General features: G+C 40.7%; 1 protein-coding gene across 2 annotated transcripts; it reads right to left on the bottom strand.

Moving 5' to 3' along the window:
- Nucleotides 1-346: 346 nt before the first annotated feature.
- On the bottom strand, nucleotides 347-20,184 carry renbp (renin binding protein). Of its 2 annotated transcripts, none has more exons than XM_035388358.1 (11): nucleotides 20,030-20,184; nucleotides 17,876-17,981; nucleotides 17,689-17,764; nucleotides 17,171-17,246; nucleotides 15,946-16,124; nucleotides 12,548-12,772; nucleotides 10,396-10,477; nucleotides 5,805-5,980; nucleotides 5,426-5,557; nucleotides 3,275-3,362; nucleotides 347-2,722 (listed from the first exon to the last, which is right to left on the bottom strand). In XM_035388358.1, exons 2-11 carry the CDS (start codon nucleotides 17,974-17,976, stop codon nucleotides 2,652-2,654), a joined length of 1,206 nt encoding a protein of 401 aa, XP_035244249.1. In that variant the 5' UTR covers nucleotides 17,977-17,981; nucleotides 20,030-20,184; the 3' UTR covers nucleotides 347-2,651. The 2 variants fall into 2 exon arrangements, with proteins under 2 accessions (XP_035244249.1, XP_035244250.1); XM_035388359.1 differs by lacking the exon at nucleotides 347-2,722 and adding an exon at nucleotides 2,736-2,910.
- Nucleotides 20,185-20,298: the final 114 nt, after the last annotated feature.

Below are 20,298 nucleotides of genomic sequence, written 5' to 3'. Positions count from 1 at the left end.
AAAATTGCCATCGCCAACATTTTTCTGATGGTGGAATGTTATTTTATTGTAATCTTACTGTGCATAACATAGGGTATTAGTATCTCCATGAGCTATACTTGCCACTTAGGGCATGAAAAATACTCATTCAAATTTACTGTGTGCTGCTATGCGCTAGATAAATGTAAAATTTCCCTTGGAGTGATCATGAATAGTAACATTTGTAAAATGTCATCCCATCCCCATGCAATAAAAAATTACATACTGTCGAAAACAGAAAAACCAAGAAGAGTGAATGAGCACATATTTAGGTATGTCACATTCTTTTTCAATGTTTTATCTTAAACCATCATAAGGGGCAAATGTATATGCTTTATCATGCCCAACAAGCATTTTATTCATTTTTGGAGAGGTTTTAGAAAACCTCTAGGTTTCTAGGAAACCTAGATATCTTAGACCCGATACTGATGAAAAGATCGTAATTCCCACTTGAAAATGATGCAAACGTGAGTTTCATGAGTCAAAACAGTTAAAGACAAAATCTATTATTATGTTATGATTTACAGCAATGAATAATTTATACATTTTGGATGAAAGCAGTAATTTGTTCAAAAGTGTAACACTCAAACAGTCCTGATCTAGTGACATCCACATCTCTGTCTATGACTAAGATCACACACAGAATACTGAATACCTTAACAGTGAATCAGATATGGGCAAACACCCAACACACAGTAAATATACTTCAAGTCACTGAAGGCTGAATTAAAAGACCATCTCCACTCTTCCATCTGTAACACCTGTTTAATAAAATGCATTTACTTTTCAAAGACCCCACTGATTATCCTTGTGAATCAACAGCAAAAGGAGTGTTCCATTAGTATATTGTTTTTCAGGGATCTGCAGGACATATTAGCTAATTCAGAGTTTAATTTTTTTAACACATCTAATCCACCTCACTGTTCATCAAGACCTTGAAAATTGTAAAATGTTTTTTAAAACCAAAAATAAATCTTTTACTGTATCAAAATGCTGCAGTACACAGATTTTCATGAAATTAAAGATAAAGTGAAAGATAAATCCATAGATGATCGTTTCTATGTTTTTTCCCCCCTTCTTAGGCCAAAAAAGGTTGAAATGATGACAATTGTGGATATGTTGTAAACACAAAGCAGTACATATGAAACATATCATATGAACACATATATGTGTCCCTCCCGTGCATACAGATGCACACACACACTTTCTCAGAATATAGTCGATAATGCCAGGATCTTTGACATTCACCCAGCCTGTTTAAAAATAAAGTGAATATGCACTGGACCTTCTACACATTAAGATGGTTTCTCATGACCTATACCAACATAATTAATTATCAACAGATTTGAATACAATGACAGCATTTCTGCTGTCCATGTCAAGTATAGTTCATTATAATACAGCAACCTCATTCTGGGCCCAGAACAGCCACAAGCCTCCATTGAAAGTGCATTTTCAGCAATACTGTACATTTCCCTTAAAATTCTGAAATGGTTTCCTCAAAGCCATTTTTCAGTACAAAAAACATTTCAACTTATCTAAATAAGATGAAAATCATAAACATGCTCAGTCTGCCTGGCTAATCTAATCTTTTGATGCCAATGCTTAAGAAAGTACACTAGCATCCATCTCCCTGCAAGCATCAGGTCCAGGAGAGCCACAGAATCTGCCATTTTTGGTGTTACTCGCCACTTAATCGATCATTTAAAGCAATTTACTACACAGTTAACCCACCACAACTGGTTTACTTGATCTAAAATGGCTGTTGTTTTTAAGATGACCCTGTGGCTCTCCAGGACTAGGGTTGGCCACTCTTGATCAGATCTCTTAAACACAGAACAAACATTGCTTGTCAATCTGAATGAGCAGTGTGTGCTAGATTAGGAAAGAATTGATTAACATTAACCATATAAAATGAACATGTCTAGCATGCCAAGTTTACTTACAAACTATAAAGCTAGCAATCCTTTCAAGACTTGCCAACTGTCTAGCTGGCAAGTCAGCTAGGTGGTTGGTACAGCGGTGAGCACAGAATTCCCTTTGTATTTTTAAATATTTTTTAAATCAATGCTTTAGCTAGTGAACAATTTCATTTTTGAAAAGGTTTTAAATCTGTGCACCTTTGCTTCCCCCCCAACCAATCTCTACAGTTGGCTCACAAAGGACATGTTTTTAGAGGAATGGAATGTTTTCTTTGGCAAAATTGTCATATTAAAATTTCAGACTGTTAACACACACATGGCTGCATTAACAGTCTTGGTTTCACAGATAGTACAGACAGAGGTAAGCAATATTGGCACAGGTAAGGGTCTGTGAAATCCCTGGTTAAACTGTTAGCCGGACAACTACAGGTGTGACCACAGGACAAGAACTGCAAGCCTGACACCAATCCCCAGCTCACTCCGCCCAGGTTTTTTAAAGAAGGTAATGGACTGGACTTGATATTACTCACCACCAACTGGAGTAAATCATTTTTAACGCCATGTGGAAACCAGAAATTTCTCAGAAAAAAAAAAAATAGCACTGACACTTGACCCACCGCCACTCCCACTCCTATATAAAAATGTATTTATTATTAGATTTTTTTTTTGAGTGGGGTTTTCTGCTTTTCGACCGCTCAGCCCTCAGGGATCTCAGGACTGTCCAATGAGGCCATCCAGGAGTCTTTCACACATATACAGGCAACGGGGCACGTGGAAGAAACCTGGGAGAGAATGACACATCCGGTGACTTATTTATTTACTGATGTTTAATCACAGAGTTCCTTCACGCATGGGTTTTTTTGGTGACGTTCTAATAAAAGAGGAGAGCTCCAGGTCTATGTGGATGTGATGTTGAGTTAATTACTCAAGAATACATGTTGTCTGCATGTATTCCTTTTTTTTGTGTTACCTGCCAAGGGAAAACAGATGATATTTAGCTTGATAGCTAATTCTGGGACAGCCAAGTGGCTGCACACTGTCCCAGTCAAATAAACAAATAAAAACATCAGAGAGGTTTCTACCTGTGGTCTTGCTCGGGTCAGCTCTGGTCACCAAAGCCAGATGGCTGGTTTATCAAACACCCAATCAACGCAATTCATCTCACGTTTCATATTACTGCCAATCTGAACGTCTGGCTTTGGTCTGCAAGGACCAAAAGCCCATGGAAAGTGCTTGGCAGCCCATGCTAATGCCTTTACCCATGGACTAGAATTAGCCAACCAATCAGCTGTGTCCACATGGTCCCATGACCTCCATGCAACCACATTGCTCACCTTTAAATGGCCCTCCTTTGAAGTCAAGCACCACGCTGCCCTGCTGACTCAGGTACCCGAACCACTCTGCATGCTCCGGATCAGGAAACTGCCCACAAACAGGAACAGGAAGAGGTGTCATGACAAACATGAATAGGAAGTGGCAGTTACAGAGAGGCTAATCATTGCCCTGGCAGCCAACATCTGAGCCCCTTTCTGACCATTTCAAATATTCAACAGTGGAGAATTTTACATACAGGCATTTGTTCAAACTGATGTTTTAGATGTCTTTTCCCCTGATCAATCAGGATTAATTGATGTTTTGAGAGCAATAATTTCAAATGGGAGACAGTGAAGGGAGATTTTATGGCAATGCACCAAGGGATATTTTTTGGCAAAGGGAGAGCAGAATCTGCTTGATAACTGCTTAATATATGAGCCATTATCACCTTGTGAAATTCCAGTACTCCAAGCACTTAATTTGTATCCGGGAGTCAGAGAGGAATGTTCTTTAATGATCTTACTTAAAATGGAGGCATTTAAAGTAAATATAATCAACTATTAGGTCTGAAGTTTCTAGAGAGAAAAATTAAATTCAAGTGTTGATGTAAGCACAGTAGTTGGAACAGCATCAACATTTTATAGTATAATCAAGGATTTTGGTTGGCTAGCTAGTTAGGAAGGTACAGTATGATGTTTTTTTTAAAGAAGAATAACACAATTATAACCAGCTAACAATTAAATATACAAAAACTAACCCTCATTGTCAGTGGATTTAAACAACAGAAATGTTTCAATAAAAATAAAAAATAAAATATTTGTTTCTGTTTATTTGATAGCTGTCATGCTTGTCATAATATGAGAATTGCCAGGCACACTTATACAACTAAGCTTAAAGAAGATAGTTTTAATATAGTCACTGTATAATTCAAGAACTAACGTGTAATATTAGTTCACATATTACAAATCATTTTAACAGAATTTCATGGGAGATAAGTAGTGCATTGTAAAATAAAAAGTTATCGCCTTACTGGATATCTGTTAGCCACAATGGTGTGACTTTGTCCGGTTTTGACCAGGCTAATAGTTATCTAGGATAATATGGTCAATGAACTGTTAGACAAGTCAGTAAAATGGCACAGTCAGCTAAGTAGTTGACAATGTTGCCATCTTGGTGGGTAACCATTGATCATTAGCAGGCTAAAAGTTTTCTATAAGTGTACACCAAACCCACCACAGTTTTTCCAAGCCTGTCATTGACTACCAGGTACTGCTGCAAAATTAGAAATGCACAACATGAAATATTGGTCAACACTGAAGATTTCTGGATGTGATTATGCACAAATGCAAAATGAGATAGCATGCTCATGAAGATTCTCATGCGTTAAATTGCTGCCTCGGGCAGCTATCACAAATAAGAAGATTGCGGATTCCTGCCAATTTCCTTGTGGGAGTAGGACCTACAATGAGCACAACCCTACATTTGTCCAGGGAGCAGCTAGTTTATTTATATAACCAGGTATGCCACCAAAAACCTACTTGACCATCTGTAGTGATCTGGACCATCAGAGTGGGTAGGGCATGCAAGGGATTGTGCAGCCAATCACATGTAGGGGATGATCAGGAGGAATAAATGCCAAAGGCCATTTTGGGAGGGTGGTGGTGGGGGTGAGGTGGTTGGTTGCACACAGGGGTGGTGTAGTTTGCACTGGTGACAACATAGGCAACATTTATGAAAACTCACTGTAGGAGATTAAACAAAGCTGCGTTTGAAGCACCCATGGCCGCCTCCAAGGACTGGATGTTCGGCTCTAAGGAAACCTTGCTTTTATTAGCAGTACTGCCGCTACAGCAAGCATCTCCTATTGCTACTACTTTCATCCATTTTTGCAATATTAACCTAGATATTTGCCAGCTTTATATAGCGCTTTGGATAAAAGCGCTATATAAATGCAGTCCATTTACCATTTACCATTTACTCTCTACCTCAGCTGATGTAAGGGGATTACTCTGCATCACCCAGGCAGGTGCTGAACACTGGTGGCGGTTGAATAGAGTTTCACCCCCTTTCTTGTATAGTGCATTGAAATCATCAGAATGCACTATAGATTCAATGCATAACTACCAATATTTGTATTATTATCAATATCATTATATTGACTAATTACTCACATGGCTGAAGGTGTAGTCATACACCTGAGTGAACCTGTCCAGCAGTGCGGGCTCCCTATCCTGTGCATAGGCCATTAGGAAGGCGATGAGAGCCTCACAATGCGGCCACCAGAGCTTCATATTCCACTCAAGCTGCAGGGAAAACACACACACACACGCACACGCACACGCACACGCACACGCACACGCACACACACACACACACACAATCAACATCCAGAGCTTCAAACTCTACTCCAGCAAACCAGGCCGTCACACTTAGTTCATGGGACTGGGAGAGCAGGCTTGTATGACTGCGAGGAATTATGGGACTGAGAATACAGCACAGTGGGATTGAAAGAGCAGGCTCTCCTCACATGGCGGCTCTGACAGGAAGTACCTGCGTGGGGCAGTGCCCGTCCACATCCAGGAAGTAGAAGAGGCCGCCGTGCTGCGGGTCCCAGCCTGTGCGGAATGGCAGCTCCATGAACGTCTCCACCGTCACCTTCTGCAGCTCCCGCTCCCCGCGAGCGACCGCGTACTGCAGCAGGAACCAGCCCGCCTCCAGGGCGTGCCCTAGAGCACCAGATCCACACTGTTAAAAGCTGGACATGCCTTAAATTGCCACCGCTGTGAATCACTGCTCTTCTGACAGTTGTGATTTCACTGCGAAAATGGGTCCGAGTGTCTTGTCTATTCTCGCAGTTATTACATGTCATGGTCTCCTCTTTACGCTGCTAGATCCTACGCTGCTATCTGCACAATGGGCTACCCTCTTGAAGAAAAGGGTAAAACCGTCCTCTATGTCTCATGTGAAATGATTTTATTTGCGGATGAATGTGGACTGACCAAAAACATTGAGTGAGACGAATGTGGACTCATCAAGGAGCTCACTGACAAGATTTCAATGTTGGAGAAAAGGATCATTACTCTAAAAGACAAAGATGTAGAAAAGGAAATTGACTGTGTTCTCAACAATGCTGCCTCACTCACAGTCAGCCCTCCTCCCTGCCTCTTCCCCAGCCCAGACTCACAGTGGGGTGTGGATCACAAAGAGAAGAAAACCATTTTCCCCATGCTCCACTGATTGAAACTTAATACAGGTATCCGGTTTGAAATGACCCTTTGGAAACTGACACTGCAGAATCTAATGCACTGGTGCCGGAGGTCTTCCGCGATTCGACTGTGCGCAACACCGCTGTGCCCAGCTATCAGAAGACAGCTGAACTGTTTCCCTGGTGCGAGAGTAAAGACACTCAATTTCAACTAGAAAATGCAATTGTAACAGGAAATACAGCCACTGCCGCTGTGCACTGAGGAACTATGGGAATCCGAAGCTCTGAAGGATCACTTTCGTGAGATTCGTGGCAAACTCTGAAAACTAAATAAAATGATTATCCTGTCAGGACCTCCCTCCATTTTTAACAGAGGCTCTGAGAAGTTTGACAAACTTTTTAACCTGCATAACTGGCTGTCTGGGTGGTGCAAAGAACATGATACTGTATCCATTAATAACTGTCTGGGAACAGCCAATGTTATTTGGTAGACATGGTCTACACCCCAGTAGGAATGGTACCAGAGTATTGTCCGCTAACACCCAGGAGGCCTGTACACTTATTTGCCTAGGTGCTCATAACAGATTTTATTTATCTACCGCTCAGCCGACCGTTTTTTATTACAGAGCAACACGACCACTTCCCTGTTAGATACACCTGTTTTTAACGAGATCTGCTCCGATGTTCCCTTTGAATTTATGAATCCCCCACTCTGGCAAATTCAACCTGTTGTTTCTGGTCATAAAGCTTTATATAGATCTGTGTGCTCGAGGCTGTTGCCCAAATAATCTAATCTAATAAAAATCAGTACTTCTGTTGTGCTGAAGGCATTCATTGATTTAAAACTACAGAAAGTGAAAAAAAGCACTTCTTGAAGTAAGATCACTATCAAATAAGACTTTTATCACAAATGATTTTTTATCACCTTTCGCAACTTGAAAGGTGATTAAAAAAAAAACCTACAGACAGTGGAAAAGGTGAAGGTATGGCCATATTTCACAAGAGCTCTTTCAAATGCTCTCCCATCTCTATACCCTCTCTTGTTTTGCACTACGACACAATCATTATTGTGAGTGATTTTAACATTCACATTGACACCCCTGCCGCTCCCTTTTCACTGTTGCCTTTTTACACCTTGCGGAGTCTTTTAATTTAGTGCGGCATGATAACGAACCAACATATTCTAAAGGACATACGCTCAATCTTGTTCTTACTTTTGGCATTAGCTTAACCAGCCCTGAAGTGAAGGACGTTTTTGTCTTTGATCACTCGAGTGTTTTATTTGATGTAGAGCTTCCTATGCCCATTAAAAATAACAGGCAATCTTTTCGCTCACGCATGATCAACTCTCAAACTGCTTCAAATTTTTCTGCAGCTTTCTCAAATTCCAGCAGAAATACAACTACAAACTCTACATATGGAGGAAGTGTTACACACATTAAATAACTTGTGCCAAACCAAACTGAACGCTATTGCTCTTTTTGCAATTAAGACAAAGTAAAAAAACCAGTGGATAAATCCGTGGATAAATGATGAAATACAGACAATTAAGAGGAATGCAGAAAAACAGAAAGCAAATGGAAGTCCACCAAATTGGAAGTTCATTATCTTCAAATGAAAGACTTATTAATATACTTCAACAAGGCAGTTAATGATACAAAAGCAGAATTTCTCTCAGATTAGGTCTCTGCCAATCAGCACAACACTAGGCTTTTATTTAAAATGATTGACAGTCTCATAAATTCCGCATCAGACTGCTGACTGTGACAAGTTATGATCTTTCTTTGTGGAGAAAATCGACAATATTATATCTAAGATTACTGAGTATTGCACTGAAAATGTCAACAAATAAATATTCTGAATGCCTGTTTGAATAGAAGATCTTGTTGACACTGTGTCCCACATGAAACCGTCCTCCAGTCCCCTAGCCATCAGACCTACTAGACTTTTTAAAGTGTTATTGGGGCGATTGGCCCCAGTTTTCAATCCGTTTTAAATGGATATTCTCTCTGCACTGGATGTATTCCTGATTATTTAAAATCTGATATTGTCCAGCCCCTTCTAAAGAAGCCTAACCTTGATGCCGCTGCACTAGATAACTACATACCTATTTCAAAGATACAGCTTTCTCTAATATTTTAGAAATAAAAGGTATCTAAGCAACTGCTAACAGCAATATAGAATATATACTATATTTTTGAATTCTAGTCTGGTTTTCGACAGCTCCTCAGCACTGAAACTGCACTTTCTAAGGTTACTAATGACCTGCTACGTAAGGCAGACTCAGGTGAATACTCCATTCTGGTGCTTTCAGATCTAAGTGCATATTCGACACCATCAATCACCTCATTTTAACTGACAGACTTAGAAACTGGGTTGGGGTCTCTGAGACTGTGCTGGATTGGTTCATTTCTTATCTCTCGGTCCTATCTTTTGAGGACACTGATGAAGTTAAACACGCTTATATTTCTTATTGATTAGATTACTGTGATGCTTTGTTTACGTGTCTTAGTCAACATTATTTAATAATGCAAGGCACCTTTTGTCTGTTTTTTAATAAACAAACTATCATTTGGGTAGTGTGAATCTTACAGATTAGATCATGAATTTATTTTTTCATGTTATTTAAAAAACAGTTGCGTCTAGTTCCCATAGGTGACCTAATTTATGTTTTTATCATGATGCAGCTTCAACGCAACTACTAAAAAGTAGCTTTAGCGTAGTTGACTACTTTTCTCTTATTGGCAGCAGTACTACAGCTTAACCACTTCCAGTGTTCATTAACTGGTAGCTTAGTTAACTACATTTTCACAGGAGCTTCCCCAACACTGATTATTTCACTGCATTTCAACAGTATATTAAGATGGATTATAAAACATGGGCAGACACTTAAATAGAATTTTTGTTGAAACTTGTTTTTAAATTGAAAAGTAGGCCTATTTCACATAAAAATTCAGTTGCAGCATGCTTATATAATTTTATTTTTATACTTTTAAAAAATCGCCAGAATGCAGAAAACAAAGTCCTCGAAATTCACATTTTTTGGTGGAGGACCCCCAGACCCCCTGCCTTTCTTTGCACAATCTCCCTGTTTCTGAGGTCCCAAGGATAGCAGGTATGCCCTCATCTGTCTAGCTAGCAAGTGTGGTACTGAGAGCCCAAAGTAGTTATTTATGAACATATACGCTTATTTGTTACATAATTCAATTTTGAGGAGTGTAAAACAGATCGCACTTAAGGCAAGCTAGTTTTTGAAGCGTGTCTATGGGGTTTTTCATTATTGTTAACATTAAGCTAATAGGAAATTGAACAGCAGCGGAATTCACAAGGACGCTTCAGTGAGGTATGCCTGCAGTGGTAGACCATTTTGGGGGGAAACATTCACTCGCTTATACGATCATCGGCACAGTCCTACAGCAGGGTAAATTTGAGGGCACACATATTTCTGCATGAGAGAAAAGGAAATCTGCATCAGAGGTGAAGGAATCATGCTCTTGCACTGAATTATTCTGCTCTCGACAACTGGCAGTAAAGTAACACCATAACTTCTGCCAGTAAGCAGGATTTTGTGAGTGTGTGTGTGTGTGTGTGTGTAGGAACAGAGAGAATTTTGTTTTAATTCCAGGCTTAATGTGTGGGAGAGCAGAGGACAGGCTGAGTAATTGTAAATAATTGCATCACTGGGCCAGGGAAGTTGTTGTAATTGGTCACGTACAGGACTATGCTTAATTATATATTTATTTGGGGTCTCTAGGGTTGAACAGAAGACACAAAAACCAAGAAAGAGATTTTAAAAATAGCTGAGTGAGCTGGAGGGATGAGGCATTAAGCCTTCATTTACAGGGCGAAGAATGCTGTCTGTACACACAAGCCGGAGGAGGAAGGAAAACAACAGGTAGGACAGAACAGAATGGCTTTTTATTGACATTGTGTCACCTGGGTTCTGCAGTCGCCCCTGGCAACCAGGCAGTTCCTTTCCTTCCTTTGAGACGTTCTCCAAAATGGCAGTCCCCCCTCTCTGTGCAAAAACAAGAACACATTAAAACAGAAGTCACCCTTCGTGTGCAAAAAACAAGAAGGTGTTTAACAGCAGTCCCCAAAGCTCCCCTTTATTTCCCTAAAAAAAGACAACCGCAAACACTCACACACAAGGAATCCCTCATTTTAACATGAGCAGGTCTTTGAAGCAAGAATTTTCACAGTATGCACAATATTTACTCAACATCATGTATTTTGCGGCAAGAATATAAAAAAACGTAAGAAAACCCTTCAGAGACTTGGGAAGGTAAAGGAGGTGAGTGCCTGGTTGTGCACCGTTGCAGTTGGTCTAAAGGAGGCTGGGAGAGAAGGTGTAAGGGGTCAGTGTGCTGGTCCGGACCGTGTGGTTTGAGCGTCCTGGCCAGTCAGCCTGGGCGAGCAGTGCAGGAGATTCCTGGCTGTCTCTCCCCTCCCCCTCCACACTGCACCACACTGACAGCTCATTTATTTCAGTTAGAATGAAAACGGCCAGCCAGCACACTAGAGCCAGCCCGGTAATTGCTTCTGAAATGAATTACTTGGCAGAGAGAGGGAAATTGTAATTGAACGTGCCTGCTCCCCTTTGAAAATCCGTTCCTTTCCTGCCCCCCCTCCCCCAAACCAGCCACTATTCATTACATCTGCACTGCAGCACTCCCCCCTCCCGACCCCACCGACCCTCCCCACCCTTCCAGTAACAGGGATAGATTGATGCAGGGAGAGATTTCCAAGCTGTAGATTGATCGCTCATCTGTAACACACTCACACTCTCTCCCCTTTACACACACACAAAATATGTTACCACAGTCCATCTCATACACACTCACACATAGGCTTGCACAAAAGACACAAGGATACAGATGTACTCCCACTCACACCCTGCCTCAAATTTGAACACACACACACACACGCATACATGTGCACACACACGCATACAAATGCACACACACGCGGGCACACGCGCGCACACAAATGCGCGCACATGCACACACGCCCACACATGCGCACACAGATGCACACACACACCCACACATACACACCCACACATTCTATAGAAAAGGAGACACGCAAACTTATGGTGGCACACAGAGATAACACACAGCTGGAGACATGAAACATACTCATTCAAATAAAAGACTGTTGAATGAAAGCTTTATGCAACATGAAATGCTTTATTACAAGCTTCATTGGCATGCTTCAAAACTCCTGCAGCCCAGAATGAATGAGACGTACACGAGACAGACTGGCCAGAATGCACATTTACCATCAGCCTCCAAATGTTAGAGAGAGAGTGCAGTATGTCCAGACAAGCAGTATGTCCAACACAGGCCAGCATTATATCTGAAACCCACTCATGATCAAATGATCCATTTCTATTCATCAGGGACAGGACTGCAGGTGCGCTGGCACATTACTTTGTATACCAACAAATAATTAAGTTTATAAGAGTAGCAAGCAAAAGTCACATGAAGAAAGAAGTAACAATCAGAATGGCATCATTCTACAACAGCACCCACTCCAAGATCATGCATACCTGCTTAAATACCACATATGCAACACAGATCTTTACACCTTTTTGAGATAGGAACAATTTATAATGTGAAAGAAGGCCTTTCCTATGGGCTTTGACAGCACTGACTGTGTCCAATGGGCTTTGACTGCACTGACTGTGTCATATTGCTTCATCACTCTTTCATTGGCTGACTAGGTATCAACATGGGAACAAGGAGATTATGAAGCATTAAAAAGAGAGACCAGGGAACATTCAGAAATGCGTAAGAAATAGTCTAGAAAAATACCTCACACAACTATATATATTTTCTAAACCATTTTAAAGTGAACAGTTTATGCAGAACTAGCTAATTACAATAGAGAGCAGGCTGTCAATCGAATGATTAATTTTCCTGAAATGATTATCCCCGCCCCCACAGACACTGATACCAAACCACACACACCAGTGATATGGCTAAACTGATGCAGGGAGAGATTTCTCAGATTAATTGCTCATTCTCTTCCCTTTACACACACATCTATACATTTTACACAAAAGCGGTTACACACACATACACACCTGCACATGCTGTAGGATCTCCTGCACACACCAGGCCCCCAAGTCCCTGTACTTCTCTCCCAGCTGGGGGCGGCCTTCGGTCAGCTGCCCCAGGAGACAGAGCACCATCATGGGCACGGCCATGCTGTTCACGGGGGGGTCCCCCGGAAGCTCCGGCCGGCCCAGCCCCGCCGAGTCCCCTCGCGCCCAGCCAACCAGGAGCTCCATCACCCGCTCAGCCTCCACCTGCAAGCACACGTTCCACACGGGTGCTCAAATAAGGGGATCACATAAGGGGGGTGTTGGGGCCTACAGCCCTCCCTCTCCACCCCAGCTAATGCGTAGGGGGCAATGTTGTACTGAGTTGTGGTCGTTGTAGTCTGTCTGTTGGACTTCACTCACAAACATCTAGTACACATGCAGGTTCCTTCTACTATGGAACAACCCCAGCCTTGTATACGAATCCAGTTTCCCTTCTACAGCATGTTAATGGGATGGACATTATGGTTCGGATTATGGACTATGGAAATACATGCTGTGTGCACAACGAAGAACAAAGGATGTGTGCCTTCTTATTAAACATCAGAGACAAATCAACTGATTTCCCTTACCTTCTCTTTGTCTGAGAAGAGAAGGTAAGGGAAAGTGCTGTGTTGAAAAGAGCAAAGGTAGAGAGGCGGCAGAGCAGGGCATGGATGGAGGTCAGTACCCCTTTCTTACAAGACTGTTTTTATCGTTACGTCTGTTTTTTCAGAGATATGTTGAGTCCTAGCAAAATCTGTAACAATTTATCTGAGCAGTAAGCCATGGGTGTCTAAGGAATTAAAGAATAAGTTGTCAAGGAAGAAGCAAGCTTTTTATAAGAGTAGTGATGTCAATGCCATGAGGGATGCCAGAGAGGAAGTAAGAGTGAGGATCAAAAAGACCAAGCTGAGGTGTAAAGTAAAAGCAGAACTGAATAGCTATGATGTGACAGCTGCCTGTAATGGTATGAGAAAAATGACAGGGTCACAGCACAAGGGCAACCAAGAGATTAAATTATTAGAATTCCATTCAGACAACCAAGGAGCAACATACATTTGTTTTACATTTTTTATCTATGACATCTCAAATATACGCAGGATAACTTCAGTGCCCTCTCAGAATTTGATACACTGAGTGTAGCCTGTTTTAGAAAGCCAAAAAATAGTGCAGGGCCTGACAATCACTGCAGCCAGGAGCTCAGGTCATGCGATGATCAACATAGTGGCATTTCTCAGTACATTTTTTTAGAATCACTGAAACAAGAGAAAGTTACTTAACTATGGAAACATGCTATTATACTTCCGCTTGCTAAAAATAAAACTACAAAGGTCTGAAATTACTTTGGGCTGGTGGCACAAAGAATAATTTTTAAAAAGGTACCAAGTCATGTTGAGAGTCTGCTTGACCCTTTATAGTTTGCTTATAGAGCAAAAAGGGGTGAATGTCCATGATACCACATTAACTTCATTTTCTGTATAAACATCTCGAGGGCCCCAAAACCCATGCTAAGCTCCTGTTTATTGACTTTGTGTCAGCATTTCACACAATCCAACTACAACTGCTTGCTGAGAAGGTTTTCTTGCAGTTTAATTTAGACCAAGGCATTGTTGGCTTTGTGAGGAATGTGAGGATTCAGTAATATATGTTTTATGTTCCGAATCAAGCAGTTTTAACAAGCTAACGCCCTTGTGTACGGTTCGACACTATGAATGCCGAACACAAGTGCATCAACGGTCAAAACTTCTCAGTTATCCAACATGTAAAATACATTAGATTAAATTTGTTGATAGGCAGAACTAACTGCTCATTCAATCTTTATCACAATGTACAACTCACAGCCAGATTAAAATGAAGAAAGTTATTAGGTATTCGAGTATTCAATGTCTAAAGACGAAGGTTCAACTACCGCAAACAAGGAATGTTACAGACAAGGACATGTTACAGACAAAGAAATGAATGGAAGGAAATACCAAACCACTCATTTCTCCCAAGGTAATCCCAAGAAAAACAAAACCAAAATCCAAAAACCAGAACACAGCAGAATGAAGCCAGGGATGAAAATGTAAAAACCCCAGTGATTTGTAAGATCTAGAGCGTCAGACCCTGCGCACTCCCAATTCCAAGAAACACCAGGCCAAGAGACACGGTTCAGATTCCCCGGATGCCAAAAGCGGATGCCAAACCCCGATGTCCACCGCCATGTTAACTGGCTGGTGATAAGCCACTGAAGTAAAGAAAGGCCCACATTTTATGTAGCTGCAAGAGGGGGGATAACACCCTCTCTTCTCCTGGACTATGCATACTTAATGAATGATCAGGGGGAGGATGGTTGCCCTGACCGGGTGAGGTGTGGAAGGGTAAAGGAGTGTAAGAGGGGTCCGACAAGGGCTGGCTTATCTAAAAGCTGACAAACTTGCTTTTTCAAGTTGCCTTATAATGCACTATGATGTTATCAATGATCAACAGATTCATGATTTTAGCCTCTTTATAACAAGACCAAACATGAATATATTAGGAGATAATCCAGCTCAGCTATTGAATACCTCTACAAGAATGGAAGGTTACTTCTGTGTGTTCAGTTCAGTTTACTTTACTGCTTAAGTTCTACTAAAAAGAAAACGGCACTTCAGGGGGGGCTAATTGCATGGGCTTGATGCAACTACGATTTGAATAACTGATTTATGCAGTTGACTCATAGCAAGCTATTTCAGACATGGTCACGACTTGTGCAATATTTGGCTGTCATAACAAATCCAGCAAGAACAGACATTTTTATAAAACACTGGTGGTGAGAGAAAATGGGGGAGAGGAGATGAAGGAGTTAAGCCAGGCAAGGAGAAATGTATGGCTGGCACAGCTGACATCTGCTCATAAGTGAGCTGATACGGATATTCTCCCCATCTTACGCATTTCAAGAAATGATCTGAGAAAAATATCACACTTGTCTCTTGTCATTCACTGCATATTACTATCAATTTCCTTAATTTACACAATTACCCCAGTCATGTCATGTGTAGTTTCATTAAAAACTGCACTTTAATGCACTGGTATTTTTACACAGAGCTATAATGTATTGGAGCGTTCTACCTTGTTGTTGATTTTAGGAACCCTTTGGATGCATGTTGTTTTATATCTATCGTAAGCTGTTTTTTAATTTTTTATTGTAGATCTTCTTTGTGTGTTTTTGTATCATGGATGCACAACAATTTTATAATCTGGAATAATTGAGTAGATTGACTGATTGATTGGCTGACTGATTAATGGAAGGTTCTGCCACAAAACGGCTGCCTTAAATTGTCCAAGAGGGTCTTACTCATTGGTGGTGGACATGCTATCCCTTCAGCACTCAGATTCTGATACATATAAGCGCTATGTATAATTTGGAGCCATTTTACCTGCATCTTCTGGTCTCCAGTGACACGAGACAGTTCATCCAGGGCCATGACGTAGAAACACTCGCTGAAGATAGTCCTCTGCACTTTCACTGCTCGGCCATCTCTGGACAGGCAGAAAGCACACTTCCCCGAGCTGCCAGCAGAGGGCACCCAAGCAAATTTTTGCAAGAACTCCCCTCCTGCACAGCAAGAAAAACAAGACCAGGTCAAAACCTAGTATATGGCTGGACCGGCCGACCAATGGTGTAACTTCTTAACTCAGTCACAGACATTTGCATTTATAGGGCTGGCCCCGCTGTTGCGGTCCAGCCAAAAACGATCAATGTTGCAAGCGTGTGGCGGAATGTTTGCTAACTGATTCAAATATAGCAGTTGTCTCAGGCAGAAGACAGAAGACCAGGGCCAGGCAACACTAGTTCTGGAGTCCCAGAAACATTTCTGAACCCACAACAATAAAACTGGATTAATTATCAGGCTTGATGAATACATTGAGGTTAACTATGTGCTGGAAACACCATGCATTTCACCAAATACCAAAGAATCTGGTGCAGACTCTTCATAATCCATCAACCAACTCACACATCACATTTGAACATAAAATGAGAAGGCTGAGCGAGTGCACAAATAAAGGGAAGGATGTAAATGTGCTGATTCATTCACTATCATTTTATGATCCTGTTATCCCTTCCTAGTTTCTCTCCTTTCATTTCCTTTTTCCTCTCTTCCTTTCATGGGTTTCACTGAAATAAGAAACAATTCCACTCCCCAGTAAACACAGTAAAGGTCACCCCAAGTTATTGTTGTAACAGAAAATCCAATTTGCAGGTCAGCCAGAGTCCAAGTCACTGAAATTGGAGCTGCTAATGTAAACGTGCCCTTTATTTTACAGGTGAGGCTAAACCTACAAACCCAAGTGAGGCATTGAGACTCATGCACTCTGAGTGCCGTCCAACAGATGGGTTTTACAACTGATTCACGCAAGGTGACCAATTCCCCTTTTTATGGTGAACTGCACCTTTTTCTTTCAAAAGAGCACAATTTGTAGACTCATACAACGTGGACATGCTCTTGAACATTATTCAAATGGAATTCAGTTCTCACATGTCCAGCAGGTTCACATGCCTGTATTGTCTTCATCATAGGCAGACACATCCAAGAATCTATGAAAGACATCACAGTCCATATTCTCTACCAGGAATATCAATATAAACCTCCTTCCTCTAACCTGAGATGGCAGCCTCTAGAATTTCAGGCCTGTGAAATCGCTCCATTGTTCTGTACAGCCGACAGTACATCCAGACCTGCAAGTGAACACAAGCACCAAATCACTCACATAAGCACTGCATTACTTACATTCAGTATGGCATCACACACTCATCGATCATGCTCAGCACCACATCCTTCACCAACAGCACTGCATTATTCACACAAAGCACAACATCATTATCACGCACAGCACAACATCATTCTCCCTCAGCACTACATCATTCACATTCACAGCACAACATCATTCTCCCTCAGCACTACATCATTCACATTCACAGCACTACATCATTCTCCCTCAGCACTACAGCATTCTCACTCAGCACAGGAACTAGTTACAGAATGCACTTCTGTTTTCTAACAATGTAAGTCACTCAGGATAAGAGCTTCTGCTAAATGACCTATGTAATGTAATACAACAGTGAACAAACAAATCAATCCAAAAGAATAAATGAAAGTGCTGGGTAAAACTGTTTTTACCTGTCTGCCTTGCAACCAGACATATTTCAGCTCATCATACACTTTACCATCCTTTCCAATGCAAGTAAAAAAGCCACTGTAAAGAAACAAGAGAAAAGTAACACCCGCATGTTACAACTTATAATGTAACCAACATGCATATGAACACTTGTACCATAACCTACTGAGAACATTTTTATAAGCGTACCCATATTCTTTGTCATGAGAATGTTTCAGCCAAAAATCCACGACTCGATCCAGTTCGGTTCTGATTCTCTCCCGAAAATGCTGCAGTTTCTCAGTGGTCATCTTTCCTGAGAAACACAGGTCAAACGTTAAATTGTATATTCTGAAGGGGTTACATTTCTAAATACTGTACATGTTGGTTCGTGCGAATATTCCACCCCCAAATTGTAATATGCAGCCAAATAGCAAGGTTACACGGGATGGAATTTGAATCCTTGCAAAATACCCTATCAATTTTTTTTTTTAAATAGCTGTGAGGTGATCTGGTACAAAGAGTAGCACCTGGTAAGAGGCAATATGAATAATGGCCTTTGTACAGCAATCAAATGTTCTACGCCTGAAGTGGCCAAAATCTTTGAAGTCATATATTAAAATGCTCTTTGCCAATATGATTACTATTCAAGGCCCTGTCATTTCAAGACTGTACAATTCCTTCTGTATCATGCATTGTTGCAAAACCAATTTGCACTGAGGAAATTGAAGTCCAATAGGAAGGTAATGGAATTCAAGAATCCTTTTCAATTCAGCCTACGGTGTCCTTCAATAGTACAGTGGCCTCAAATCCAATTGCAAACCACTAGTACTTCTTTCGTCAGAAAGCCATTTAGGTGCTTCTTCTGTTTTTGAGAATAAAATATGCGTTTCTTTTTCTACCAAACTAAAGCTAAAATGTGTAGCCCGGGTATGCTCTTCAAATTCAACACATTCTTCGTAACCGTGGATCTGAGTTTTTTCAATTAATTTATTTATCTATCTAATTTTATTTATTTTTTTTGGGGGGGGGGGGGGGGGGGGATGGATGGGTCTTGTAAATGTTGAAAGTAATCGATGAGCACGCCTCTCGTATTTAATTAAAAAACGCTTTATGGGGCTACATACGTATATATCTAAGAATATAACTAACTACGCACCTTTAATTAAGAGAGGGAAATAAATGTCCGTGTACCAACAAATAATACCAAATAGTACCAAAAAAATTTTTTTTTTTCTTTCATTCGAATTTTTGAATCATAAATTTCATTATTATAGCATTTTGTAAAACAATGGTTGTTTTGGTATAGACGTCGAAAAATATTCATTCAAATGCACATATTTTTACAATATGCTTTTCATGTGAAACGTCACGATCGTAAATCGAGTTTCAGAATACCATCGGGGAAGTTCTCTTTTGCTTTCAAAAGTCTAATTTACTGCGGGAGCAATAATTTGTTATAGCATATCGTGACACCATTTAATCAAATATACAAAAACATATTCGGCGAATCCTGGCTATATCGCAGGTAACGCACGACGTTAAGATCCCAGAAAGATCTCTATGTTCCCCAGTCATAGAATAGCATCCTGGCTAGGCCTATATCACACAAATTTACTGGCAACGGTTATCATTTAGTCATTAAAAATATGTAAGATAAGTGTCAAATACATTTTAAGAATACCGTATGAAAGTACTGAAATAACATTTAAAAAATATATTTAAAAAAACATTGCTAAGGACCCTGCACAGTAGGCGTAAGTGAAAAATCGACTCGAATAGAGTTGCCCGGAACATTTAACTTACTTATTAAATTTACACTTAAAAAACGTATAGGCCTATATAACAAGACTGAAAGGCCTTTTTAAAACCGCCGTTACAGTAATATTCTTCGTGACTTAAAAAAAACAAAAAAACATTCAAAGTACATCCAGTTATCATTACCCTTTAACATTCGATGAATATTCTGATTACCGAAATTGGTTCACTGTTATGGTCAATATTTTCACAGTAATGGAAACTTATTTAACTTGCTGTTAGCTTGTAAGGCAGAGAAATTTTGTTTTGAGGGGTTTGAGTCTCACTTGCAAAAAAATAAATAAATAAATGAAAGCTCGCCGCTAGAAAGTTAGCCAGGCAAGGTAAACGAGTTGAGCGATTAACTTGAACTGCACTTTCCGGGCACGAATAGAAATTGGGTAACGTAAATCATATATAGCTTATATAACTTAATCTCGCCACACAATTTACGAAGATACATAAAAAGAATACGAGAACGTTACGGAAACTAATTACACTGATCCTAAAGTTTAAGTCTGCTTTTTGTCCTTAACATGTCGGAGGGCAGAACAATCCGATACTTACTTTTCAGCAACACTATATTATAACGTTCTGCCTTTCAAATGATTCAAAGCGGCCCGATCCGTTAGCACTGCGTATCACTGGTTTGGATGCCCACATCAGAAGCTACACTGCATCCAACTCCGTGCAGCCGATTGAGCGCTGAATCATATGACTGGAGTGTATCTTGCAGCTTTGTGCGTGCGGGTCACATGCTGCGCTGCAGTTTGATCACGTGAACGTGAATTCTCCTTTCCCGGGGATTCCGGAAGTCCACTTCGATTATTTGCCTT

The sequence above is a fragment of the Anguilla anguilla genome, chromosome 13 (assembly GCF_013347855.1).
Source record: "Anguilla anguilla isolate fAngAng1 chromosome 13, fAngAng1.pri, whole genome shotgun sequence".
Lineage (NCBI taxonomy): Eukaryota > Metazoa > Chordata > Actinopteri > Anguilliformes > Anguillidae > Anguilla > Anguilla anguilla.
Note: the sequence above shows the minus strand (reverse complement) of the source record. Positions and strands in the feature narration are given on the sequence as shown.